The sequence below is a fragment of the Dama dama genome, chromosome 30 (assembly GCF_033118175.1).
Source record: "Dama dama isolate Ldn47 chromosome 30, ASM3311817v1, whole genome shotgun sequence".
Lineage (NCBI taxonomy): Eukaryota > Metazoa > Chordata > Mammalia > Artiodactyla > Cervidae > Dama > Dama dama.
The window spans coordinates 24,925,936-24,938,136 of NC_083710.1; the positions used below are offsets into that span (position 1 = coordinate 24,925,936).

General features: G+C 43.7%; 1 protein-coding gene across 1 annotated transcript in view; it reads left to right on the forward strand.

The window, feature by feature from the left end:
- WDFY2 (WD repeat and FYVE domain containing 2) overlaps positions 1-12,201 on the forward strand; it is a 184,354-nt gene that overhangs the window by 137,995 nt on the left and 34,158 nt on the right. Inside the window, exon 6 of the mRNA XM_061133282.1 lies at positions 4,706-4,818. Coding sequence (XP_060989265.1) covers positions 4,706-4,818 — 113 coding nt within the window. The remainder of the gene's footprint in view (positions 1-4,705; positions 4,819-12,201) is intronic.

Sequence of the window (12,201 nt, forward strand, 5' to 3'; positions counted from 1 at the left end):
TTATCCCTAGTTGGGGAAAGAGTACTGAAAAGCTATTAAGATTATCTTGATTTTCATATTTCCTCATGTCATACTAAATGCCAGTCACTCTGGCTTTGAGGTTTTATAATTTTATTTTTGCCCTCTTCCAAATAGCTTGTGTTGCATCCATATATGTGAGTGAGTGAATGAGTGTGTGTGTGTTTGTGTGTATTATTTTCCCAAAGTTGAGAAGACTTGCATCTGTTTTTTCATCTGTGTCCTTATAATTAATCAAGATAATTAAAATTTAAGGCGATTTTATTCTTTGTAAATCCTAATATTTTTTCATGTATATCTGATAACTTTTCTCCCTATTTTTGAGGCCAGAAGAATTTGCTATAGCTTGTTCTCCTTCGCTTAAAAAAATGTCTTAATATGAAAAATTTAAAACACGTATCAAATTGAAGAAGATAGTGTGGTGGACACTCATGTACTTACTGCTCCAATGCACTGTGGGTCTTCTCTCCCTTTCTGTCTCTTTTCCCTGGAGTAGTTTAAAGCAAATTCCAGACCTTATGTCTTCTTATCCTTACACACTTCATTATGCATCTCTCAGAAGAATATGAACCTTTTCCCACAGTGGTGTCATTACTCCTAAAGTTTATAATCACTCCTTGATAATACTGAATAATTAATACATTTTCAAATTTAACTTATTGTTTCAGAAGTGGCTTTTTGCAGTGGATCTGTTTGAAATCAAGTCCAGAAAAGGTCCACACATTGGATGTGGTTGCTGCATCTCCTAAATTTCCCAGTCTTCCTTCAGATTTTTTTTTTTAATGCCACTGTACCTTGTTGAGGGGACCAAGTCAGTTCCCCTTTAGAGTCTCATGTTCTAGAGTGACCTCTGCTTCCTCGTGATGTCAGATAAGTTGTTCTTCTTCCTACCTTCCCCCCCCCCGCCCCCCCCAGTTTTTGTGTAAACTGAAAGTGGCCTCTGCTATCTGGATTCAGTTCAGATTCAGCTTCTGGTCAGAACACTTAGTTGTGCTGTGTGGTTCATCCTGCTTCTCAGCAGGAAGCACAGCATGTGGGTCACCACCCTTCCAGTGACAGCAAGACTGATCAGTGGTTCTGTGGTGGCAGCGGGGTGCCTGCAGGACAGTCTTCCCCGTCAGCCTGTCCTTGAGTGGTTTCATCCACTGCTTTTCCTTTCCCAAATCCAGTCCTTTCATTAGGATTGCAAAAGGGTGATTTTGTAATCCTTTCATTTTTTTTTCTACATTTATTAGTTGGATTTCTTCTATAAAGTAGAACTTTCCCTCATTGACTACAGCTGTTTGGTTATCCTGAAATACAATTAGTACAGGAAAAGCAATGTAAGTTCTTAATTATTTCTCTTTAATTGCTCATTTTTAGAGCAGACATTTAATGCCCTGGTTACCTTCAGTAGAGATTTGTGTTTTAAGCATTATTATAACTCTTAGTTTGGTTTTTAATAATATATTCATTATATTTCAGTAAACTGCTCCCCTTTTCCCACTTTCTTTCTTTTTAAAAATTTTTTAAAATTTTCTTTTCTTTTCTTGTTTGTGCTGACCAGCTTGTGAGATCTTACTTACCTGACTAGGGATCAAACCTGGGTCCTTGGCAGTCAAAGTGTGGAGTCCTAACCACTGGATCGCCAGGGAATTTGCTTCCCCTTTTTATTTTTTTTCCCCTGATGCTCATGTCCCATCTTTGGCCAGTAAGAGCCACATCATATTGGCTCCTGTGTCTTTTTGATAGACCCCCCCCACTCGCCTTTGGTAGCATTTTTGTTTTTTGCCACAACATGTTTTAAGCTCGTCTGGTATTTTCCTGTTCCAGTCCTGGAATCAGGCATTTCTCTTAGTGAGGAACAGTACTCAGAGATAGCTAGGAAGTACGTGTATGTGTACTTTTAAAAAATAAAATAAATCATCAGTTCATATAATATTTTTAATTCAGATTTCACCTTATAGAGTTTTTATTTCATTTTTGTACTTGATTCTTTTGTCTTGGGCCAAAAACTTTAGTTCCTAAGCATCAGCGTAATTCCTTATTCTGCTTTATCCCATGGTATATTTAGGGCTTCCCTGGTGGCTCCGTGGCAAAGAATCCAGCTGCCAGTGCAGGAGACTTGAGTTCGACCCCTGGGTTGGGAAGACCCCTGGAGAAGGAAAGGGCAGCCCACTCCAGTATTCTTGCCGGGAGAATCCCATGGACAGAGGAGCCTGGAGGGCTACTGTCATGGGGTTGAAAAAGTTGGACATGATTTAGTGACTGAGCACCAGCATGGTATATTTAAGTTGTTTCAAAATAATGATACAGTATTATAATAACAGGACCACTGAATGAGATTTTAAGTTTTTTTGTTGTTTTCTTTGTCCTGAGGATATATTCCACCAAGAATATACAGTTAAAATGTTGTGTTTTAAAGTGACTTGAAATAATTATGTTAGCTCTGTGGTTATATCAGGAAGTTGATAGTAGCTTTATTCACTTTTCTTTGTTGTCAGTTTGGGGGATTTTTTTTTAAATTATGAATATTTTTTATATGTAAAATAATTACAAGATTCCATCATGGAAACGACCTGATGAGAGAAATATCTTACTACCACCCTTGTCTGCTCAGCTTTTTTCTCCTCTCTCCATAGGCAGCTATTTAAATTTTTTTTTTTTAATTTTTAAACTTAAAAAAATTTTTTTAGCTAATTTTTTTAATTAAAAAATTTCTTTTTTCCTTTAGTTTGGGTGTGCCAGGTCTTAGTTGTGGCACTCAGAATCGTTAGTTGTGGCATGCAGGACCTAGTTCCCTGACCACGGATCCCTGACCCCTGATCCCTAGATCCCTGACCTGGGCCCCCTGCTTTGGGAGCCTAGAGTCTTAACCCCTGAACCACCAGGAACGTCCCAACAGCCATTTTTGATCAATCTTAATTTATCTTTCCAGTGTTTCCTTTTGTAAGTATAAGCACGTGCACAAGTGTGTGCATGCGCCCACACACATAAACACACTCTTATATTTCCCTCTTGTTCTTACACAAAGGTAGGGTAGCATATAAACTCTTATATACCTCAGCTTTATTTCCCCACTTCATAAAATATCCTGGAAATTATTCCATGTCAAGTTTCTTAGCTGGGTAGGGTTCTTTTGGCTGGATGTATCACAGTTAATGGGTTTCCCAGGTGAGTGGTAAAGAACCTGTTTGCCAGTGCAAGAGACATAAGAGACTCAGGTTTGATCCCTGGGTCAGGAGGATCCGCTGGAGGAGGGCATGGCAACCCACTCCAGTACTCTTGCCTAGAGAATCCCACAGACAGGAGCCTGGAAGGCTCTGTAGTCCACAGGGTCGCAAAGAGTGGCACATGACTGAAGCAACCAGGCACGCATCATATTCACTAAGTCCTCTTTTGATGGACTTTTGGATCGTTTCCAAACTTTAGCTCTTACTGCATTATGGGATATCATTTCTTATTTTGGCCATTGCATCTCTGGGGCAGATCTGTTCAAGTAGCATTGCTGGGCGTTCCCAACCAGAAATGGCTTTGGGTTGTTACTGGAGACCAGTCACATAGGCAGCCTCTTCCTGCATGGACCAGAATTCCAGGCTCCCAGAAGGAAAGCAGGTGTTTGGCACAAATTGTATTGTTTACCCAGTTAAGGCACAGTCAGCCACTATTGTCTGTTAAAGTGGTGGGAACGCTCCCAAAATCCAAGTTCCCAGACGCCATGCCAGTCTTGAAATAGCAGCATTTCAAAGGGTACCAGTCAAGCCTGCTAGGTTATTTTTTTTTCTTTTTTTCGCAAAGCACCATTTTCATTTCTTCAGCTATCCATCATGTATCTTGCCCATTTTTTTTTTAAAACTAGGTTTGTAGTCTTCTTCCTAATTGCTCTTTTTATATTAGCGATTTGGACCTTCTGTGACATCAGTTGCAGATATTTTTTCCAGTTTGTCTGTGCCTTGCTTATGGTGTTTGCTTGTTGTTTGTGTTTTTGAATCGTAGCTTTCCCCACTCCGAGGTGAGAAGGGAACTCTCCCATGTAGAACTTATATTTTTCATTTTTTTCATTTAGATTCCCTCATTCGTTTGAAGTTCATCCTGGCATATAAAGAATACAGATCCTGTTTTATTTTTCCAAATGACTGCTCAGCATGTGCCAACTTTATTTTTCACTCATCTTTTCCTTGTTCATCTGAAAAGCCAGCTTTTTATCAGATATGTACTAAATTTCTACATGCTTTGGGGCTTATTTCTAGACTTTCTATTCTGTTCCCATGGTCTGTCTATTTAAGTAGCACACTCAGAAACTTTACAACATGTTTTAGGGCTAACCTCCCCCAGTCACAATGCCACATTACTCTTATTTTCGAGTATTCTTGGCTCTTCTTGCTTGCTTATTTTTCTATGCGAACTTTAGAATGAATATATCCAATTCTAAGGGGAAAAATTAATTTTTGCAGGGATTATATTATATTTATAATTTCATGTTGTCAGAATTCTCATCTTTATCATGTTGAGTCCCACTGTTCAGTAATATAGCATGTCTTCCACTTAGTTACTTCCACTTTTTGTGTCTTCCAGCATTATATCCAGGTTCTCCTCATGTGAGATTTGCACCTTTCTTTTACATTTATGCTTTTTTTGGTGGGAAGGTGGGGGGCGGTCAGTCCATCCACTCACTTTTGAGAAACAGTCCTTAATGCTTACATGATAGATTTGATGTTGAAACCCGGCATGTGTTCATTGGTGACCAGTCAGGCCAAGTAACCATCCTCAAACTGGAGCAAGAAAACTGCACCCTGGTCACAACATTCAGAGGACACACAGGTGGGATTGAAAGCGGACCCTCCAAGTGCTGCTCTCACCCTGACCTATCTATCCCCTGCCGCTTGTTCTGATATTCACATGATGTGCTGCTGAGGTACACTCTGGACCTGTGTGATGGTAACACGTGATAGATGTAACTGGTTGCAGCATGATTCAGTAAGATGGAGGGTCAGAAATGTTCTCCATCAGCTCAAACAAAAGAGCAAACAGTCTGTTTCAGAAGTGGTGGTGATCTGGTTCTTTGTCATGTTATGCTGGAGAAAGCTGTGGTGGGCAAACATTAAATGAGATGTTGTTTGAGGCTGTGTGGCAACTGCATGAACCCCGGAAGGACAGCTGCCTCGGTCTGTCCTTGCCCTCCTTGGAGCAAGAAGATGGTGTGTGGGACAGACTTCTACTTCCAAGACAAGTGAAATGAAAAATAGATTTCGCACTGGTAGCTAGCCTACATAAAAAAGGAACAATTTCCTCTAATTTTCCTTACTCTGGAGCTCTTTTCAAGTCCCCCTTTATGTTACTGGCCTGCTCAAGGTCATTTAAACAGGGTGATAAACTATATCCACACTTGGCCTTTGAAAGACTTGGGTAAACAATGATGATTAATTTTTTACTCGTGTTTTTAACATGTGATATTGACCCTGGAAAATGAATCATTGCCTGTCCATAGTTGTTAACGAGCTTTTGTGTCTTCTGCAGTTTACCAGCCCACCTATTCAGTATAGAACGGAGTTAATATGAGTCTAGATGTCTTATAAGAACAAAAGTAGGTGAATGAGGATGTAAAATGGGATAGTACCTAGATCACAAGGGATTTCCTGAAGGGAAAAAGAGGAATGCTGTAAAGAGAAGATTGAATCTAGCGGAAAGATTCATCAAAGATCATCTTAATTATCTGTGCCTTAGGGAGGAAGAACACACAGAAAGTCCCCTGTGGGTAGAACCCAGGTCTCTTCTGATTGGATTTCTCTTTTTAGCCACCTTTTTAGCCTGACAGGGACCTGAAGCTGCCCCAGGTCGGGACTGTTGCCCTGCTGGCCTCAGTCTCCTAATCCGTGCCTCCGCTAAGGCCTTTCTCCACCTGCGCTTGCTCTTGCCCTGGTTGAGGAGTCCCGCTTTCGACCCCTCATTCCCCAGCGTCCTTGGGCCCATCTTTCCTTCCTTCCCCATCGCATCGGCTGTGCATTGCCCAGCATTCTCAGCTCGGGACTCCTTGTCCCTCCTCCTTGGTAAATTTCACCTGGGGTTCAGACTCTGCGCCTGTCTCCTCGTGCACTCAGCTACGGGGTCTGCCGGGGGTCACGGTCTGAGCCTCTGCCCACTGTCTCCAGAACCGTCCCTCCAGCCCAGACCCAGGAGCCGCCTCACAGAACCCAGCTCCGTATGCAGGATACCCCTCCTCTCATCCCCTCGGCAGCTTTTTCAGACCTTCCCCACTCTCCCCAGACCTCCCTCAAAGAAAAACGAAGGTTATCAGATGGAAGCGTTCTTAAAATGTTTGGTTCTTGACCACCCCATCTTCGCTCCAGAGTAAGCCAACTTCCCCTCCTCCACCTCCTCCTCTCTTGCCCTCCTGCCTCCTACTGTCCTTGGCCCCAGGCTCATCCTTCTCGGGGTCTCCACACCGCAGGTTAATCCTTCCGTCTCCCTTTTGACCAGTTCACTCTTTGCAAGTTACTAACATGGGAAGGTTTTTTTGCCTCTGGGGAAAAAAAAAAAAACTAACAAAACACCTCTGATCTCATCTTAACAGCAATGCTGCTTTTTAATTTTTTTAAGTTGCAGTGAAATGTACTGTTTTGACCATTAACATTTTTTTTACCTTTTTTGGGGGTGTGGGGAGGGGTTGTGCCATGCAGGATGCAGTTCTCCGACCAGGGGAATCACTGGGAAGTCCCCACTTTGACCGTTTTTAAGTGTGCAGTTCAGTGACACTAAGAACCTTCACATTGTTGTGCAACCACCACCACCCAGAACATGCTTTTTGTAAAACAGAAACTGTGCCCATGAGACGCCAACTAACTCCCTGCCCCAGCCCCTCCCCCCAGGCCTGGCAACCACCATTCTGCTGTCCGTCTCTCTGGATTCAGTGACTCTAGGCACCACATATGAGAGGAAGCCCACAATATTGGTTGCTTTGTGACTGGTCTGTTTCACTTAGCGTGATACCTTCATGTTGTCGTGGATTCTTAAAAGACTCATTTTCCCAGCTGCTTCACATTCTTCTCCCCCATTGGCCTTCCTGCCACCTGCAGTTTGGCTTGTCACTGTCACTCCGGTCACACTGCTGTCCCCGAGGTGGCCAGTGGCCTGCTGGTTACTGAATCCAGTGGACACGCTTTAAACTATGTCCTACTTAACCTCTCAGTAGCGTTTGACATTGTGGCCATTCCTTCCTGCTGTGACTGCCCTGTTTGGCTTCTGAAACACATTCCCTCTCGGTTTGAAGCCTCTGACTGCACTCTCTCCTGTCCTTTGGGGTTGTTCTGGGGGATTCTGCCGGGACTTCCTGGGCTCTCCCTGGTTGACCCTGGCCACTACTCCCAGTCACAGAACAAAAAGGCATAGTCATTGTCCTCAAATTCCTCTCTACCCAGTGAGTGAGACTGAAGCTAAACAGTGATTATAGTGCCTGATGGCTGAGTTGGGGGAGCCACACCACGCATGTCCACGAATATGGAGCGGGCACCTCGCTGGCACGGGAGTGAGAGTTGGTCAGGGAAGGTCTCCCCAGGGGAGATGTGGCTTGGACCTAAGAACTTAGGGGAGGAGTGAGTGTTGTGTTCATGAAAGAGAAGGAAGGTGAACAGTGCAGGCAGAGCAAACCGGCAGAGCCCCGAGGCCTGGGGATCTGCAAAAGCCTGGTTCTCTTGGGAACGCCTACTAACTCTTTTGGCTGGAACACAGAGTATGGGTGGGTGGGGGAGGGAGCAGGGAGAAGGAAGCCAGAAAGGAAATGAGAGTCAGTTCAGATCACTGAGAGGATTATCCTGACGTCAGGGAGAAATGGTTTTAAGTGAAGAAGTTAACCTAGTTGGATTTTTTTTTTTTTTATACTAATTTAAATAACATTATTCATAGCGTCCATAAAGTGAAACAACTCATGTGTTCATCAACTGATAAATGGAGAAACAGAACATAATATATCCATACAAGGGACTATTACTCAACAATACGAAGTATTTGTTGATATGTGCAATAAAATGGGTAAACCTTGAAAGTATTATGATAAGCCCAGAAGCTTCACCCCAAAGCAATAGCTTCATTTTGCCTCTCCCCACTCCCCAGGCAAAGAAAACCGTTCATTTGTTTTTTGCCTACTCTGGAATTTTCATATAACCTGATTGGATGTTAAAAGATTGCTCTGGCTGTAGAGAGTGATATGATGGAAAAGCTGGTAGGAAACTGTCCTTCACAGTGAGGCCGCAATGATGGGAGAGAAGGGAGTCGATGGACCCAGGGTAAAGTTTTAGGCAGTTAGCTCAGCAGGCATGGTGATGGGCTGGAGAGTTCCCAGGCTTGGGCTTTCAGCCCAAACTTCTGACTCTTTAGTAGTTAGATGTTGCCCAGAGCACTGATCTGAGGGTTCCGAGTTCAGTATTGCTGCCTCCAGGTCAAAAAAGAGGCAAGCAGCTGCTTCTCATTGTGAGATGAGCCAGGGGGTGGCCCAAGGGTTTGTTTCACGTCTTCCAGGTTGACTTCCCTGGTGGCTCAGACGGTAAAAGTATCTGCCTACAATGCGGGAGACCTGGGTTCAATCCCTGGGTCGGGAAGATTCCCTGGAGAAGGAAATGACAACCCACTTCAGTACTCTCGCCTGGAGAATCCCATGGACGGAGGAGCCTGGTAGGGTACAGTCCATGGGGTTGCAAAGAGTCAGACAAAACTGAGCAACTTCACTTTCACTTTTCTTTTCTTTCTTCCAAGTTAGTTCCATGGGCTTCCCAGGTAGCACTAGTGATAAAGAACCTGCCTGCCAGTGCAAGAGACGTAAAAGATGTGGGCTGGATCCTTGGCTTAGGGAGATCCCCTGGAATAGGAAGTGACAACCCGCTCCAGCATTCTTGCCTGAAGCATCTCATGGGCACAGGAGCCTCGAGGACTATAGAGGGGTCACAAAGAGTCTGACACAACTGAGAACCTTGATATTGTGTCTTATCTTTCTGAAAGAGTGCAAAATATTTTCACATGATTTCACCATGAAGTATCTTAGAGGGAGACAGAACATGGCCCAGGAAGGTCGTTATCTAACCCAAAGGCAAATAAATCTAGCAGGTCACATTTCTTGTTGTTTACTTACTAAGTTGTGTCCGGCTCTTCTCAACCCACTGGACTGTAGCCTGCCAGGCTCCTCTGTCCATAGGATTTCCCAGGCGAGAATACTGGACGCATTGCCATTTCCTTCTCCTTGGGATCTTCCCGACCCAGGGATCGAACTGATGTCTCCTGTATTGGCAGTCAGGTTCTTTACCTCTGAGCTACCAGGGAAACCCAGATCACATATCTAACTTACTGTTATTCCTGGACAGTAGGACCTACCCACTCTCTGTCTCCTGTCTGGCTACAGCACTGCTGATTCATTTATAGGTAGTACAAGGGTGTATGAGAGATTCCACGATGATTCGAGCATTGTGAAGCTCTTCCTATGTAGTAAGTCCATCTGGACCTTGGGAGGTCCCAAACTCAGCCAGACACAATTGTGGACAAAGGATCTAAGAATGGAGAATTAGCTTAATCACCTCATTCCCTTACCCCCCAAACAAAGACTTTAAGATGAGCCCAGATTCATTAAAGACTGATCTTGGGGATCTGATCAGTCCAGATTCAAACTCAGAAGCAGACAAGTCTTCAGTATGTGTACAGAGTCATAGCCATTCATCCATCACTCTCTGTTACAGTGCAGAAAGTCAAAAAATGTGAGTTAGTAATGGAATCTGCCTAATAGCCATACCCGAAGGCCAAAACATGGCATTTACTAACCCATGGGGATTTAAGAAACTGATTTTTATGTTCTTATGCTCCCTCTGCTGGTTTTATTTCTGGAGCTAAATGCCAACTATCATAGTTATTTGATATTTCTGCAGAAATTAGAATATATTTCTACTAGGAAGTCATATACTGATTTGAACAAAGGGGGGGAAAATCACATTTTGACCATTGAAAATTAATAGTATCCATAAAATCTTTTTTTTCTTCTAAGAAATTTTTTGGTTAGTATGAACACATTGGAAACAGAAGGGTTGAATGTGAACCTGCCAAAGTATACTACTTAATGGAAAATGAAATACAGACTTGTTCACTGACTGTTAGGAGAAGTCTTGAAAGTAATAGTTTAGCTAAACAAAAATAACTATAACAAGAGCAGGCAAAGTTCAGTGCAAATGTGCATGTTCATATCATTAATTTGAAAGTTTAATTTTCATTTGCAATGGAGGCTTTCACACCCAATAGACATGGATTTTCATCAAGAGTCAGTCAAGTTCTAGGATCTCCATGTGACAAGTGCTGCCACAAGTTGGTGAATAAACTCAGCCTAGTGCTTGCTCTGTTCAACTCCTGCTAATGGAGTATGAGCATTAAAACAATAATTGGAAATATTATGTGTGTAGCAAATGTTCTGAAGCCCCAGTGCTGCACACAGGCTGCTTTGGGAGTGGATAACAAGAAAGTTTCTTCTCATCCAGAGAGTTAAAGGAAGGTTTCTAAGAAAGTGGTGTTTAAACAACAGTGTAGGGAGACTGATAGCTCAGTTGGTAAAGAATCCTCCTGCAGTGCAGGAGACCCCGGTTCGATCCCTGGGTTGGGAAGATTCCCCTGGAGAAGGGAACAGCTACCCACTCCAGTATTCTGGCCTGGAGAATTCCATGGACTGTATAGTCCATGGGGTCGCAAGAGTCGGACACGACTGAGTGACTTTCACTTAACTAAGGAGACTGAGGAGTTACCTGGGTGGCGGGAACATTCTAAACCGTGGATGTATGAAGCCAGTTTGAAGCCCACAGTGGGTAAGTCTGAATGGAGCCCATTGGCCCCTGTGGAGAGCTGGACATGAGGGATACAGGCCAACCTTCCAGGCAATGTGAAGAACTTTAGACATCTTTCTCAGGCAGTGGGAAAACAGCGGTGGAGCTGAGGCAGGGTGGTAACATGGTTTCCATGGTAACGGATCCTGTGGAGGCAGCGGGTGGGGGATTGTGTGGGGCCAAGAATGGATGAGAGGAGTGTTTAGAGGGAAGGTTACTGTTGGAGTGCGTGGAAAGGGGGACTTCTGTCTGGACTGGAAGGACAGCGTTGGGCGTGGAGTGAAGAGCACGCATTCGAGGTCTGTTTAGGAGAGAGGGGTCAACAGCGCTTGATGATTGATTGGGGGAGGAGTGGTCTCCATGTTTCTGTCTGAAACATTCGGGTGGACAGTGGTGCCATTTCCTGAAAATGGGAACTTTGGCGGTGACAGCAGGTTCAGGAGGGAATATCATGGTGCTTTAACCCAAAGGTGACCGAGGTGCACATTGAGGAGGCGGCAAGGGGTCAGCTGGCAGTCCCCTTGTGGATCTCAGGATGAGGTACAGCCTAGAGACAGAGCACATCTACCTTTCCAGAAACACCTACCACTTCAACCTGGACAGAAGAGCAGTAACCAAAGGGTCCCGTACTTTATTCAAGGACTCCCTTGGATGGCTCTCCTGCAGCCTCGTTTCACCCACGCATCCTCACTGAGCAGGTGTGATTGAGACTCTCGTGGTGAGGTACCTGGTCACACTGGTAGACACACACCCAGCACTTCTGGACCCTGACTTGTGACTGTCCACCTCGTCTTTAGCTTTTGAAAGATATGTTGTCAGCCTCCAAAAATTAGTTCCCTAAGCATTTGGTACCATGTACTTAATTTCTAAGTGTTTATACTCTGATCTGGTTCCACGGTTGGGAATCTCTTCTCACTAAATCAGAACAGTGAATAAAGTTTTATGTATAAAAGTGTTCATCTTAACAAAATTTATAATAGTGAAAAGTTGAAAAATCTAACAGTGAGTGAAATAAGGTACATACACATGCTGGAATATTATGCAGACTTATGGGAATGCCCTGGTAGTCTAGGGGCTAAGACTCTGAGCTCCCAATGCAGGGAACCTGGGTTCGATCCCTGGTCAGGGAACTAGATCTCACATGCCACAACTAAGACCTGGCATGGCCAAATAAATAAAAAGACGCTTGTTTCGCTATTAAAAAAAAATTCCATTTATGAGAGTATATACTAGTATAGACAAAACCTTGACTTTTAAGAGTGAATTCGTGTATGTTCAATTATCCATCAGTCACATTGTGGAGAGCCAAGGTGGGGAGAAGCATATAATGAAACACTGAGGGGAAACAGAAATCTGGAGTGAA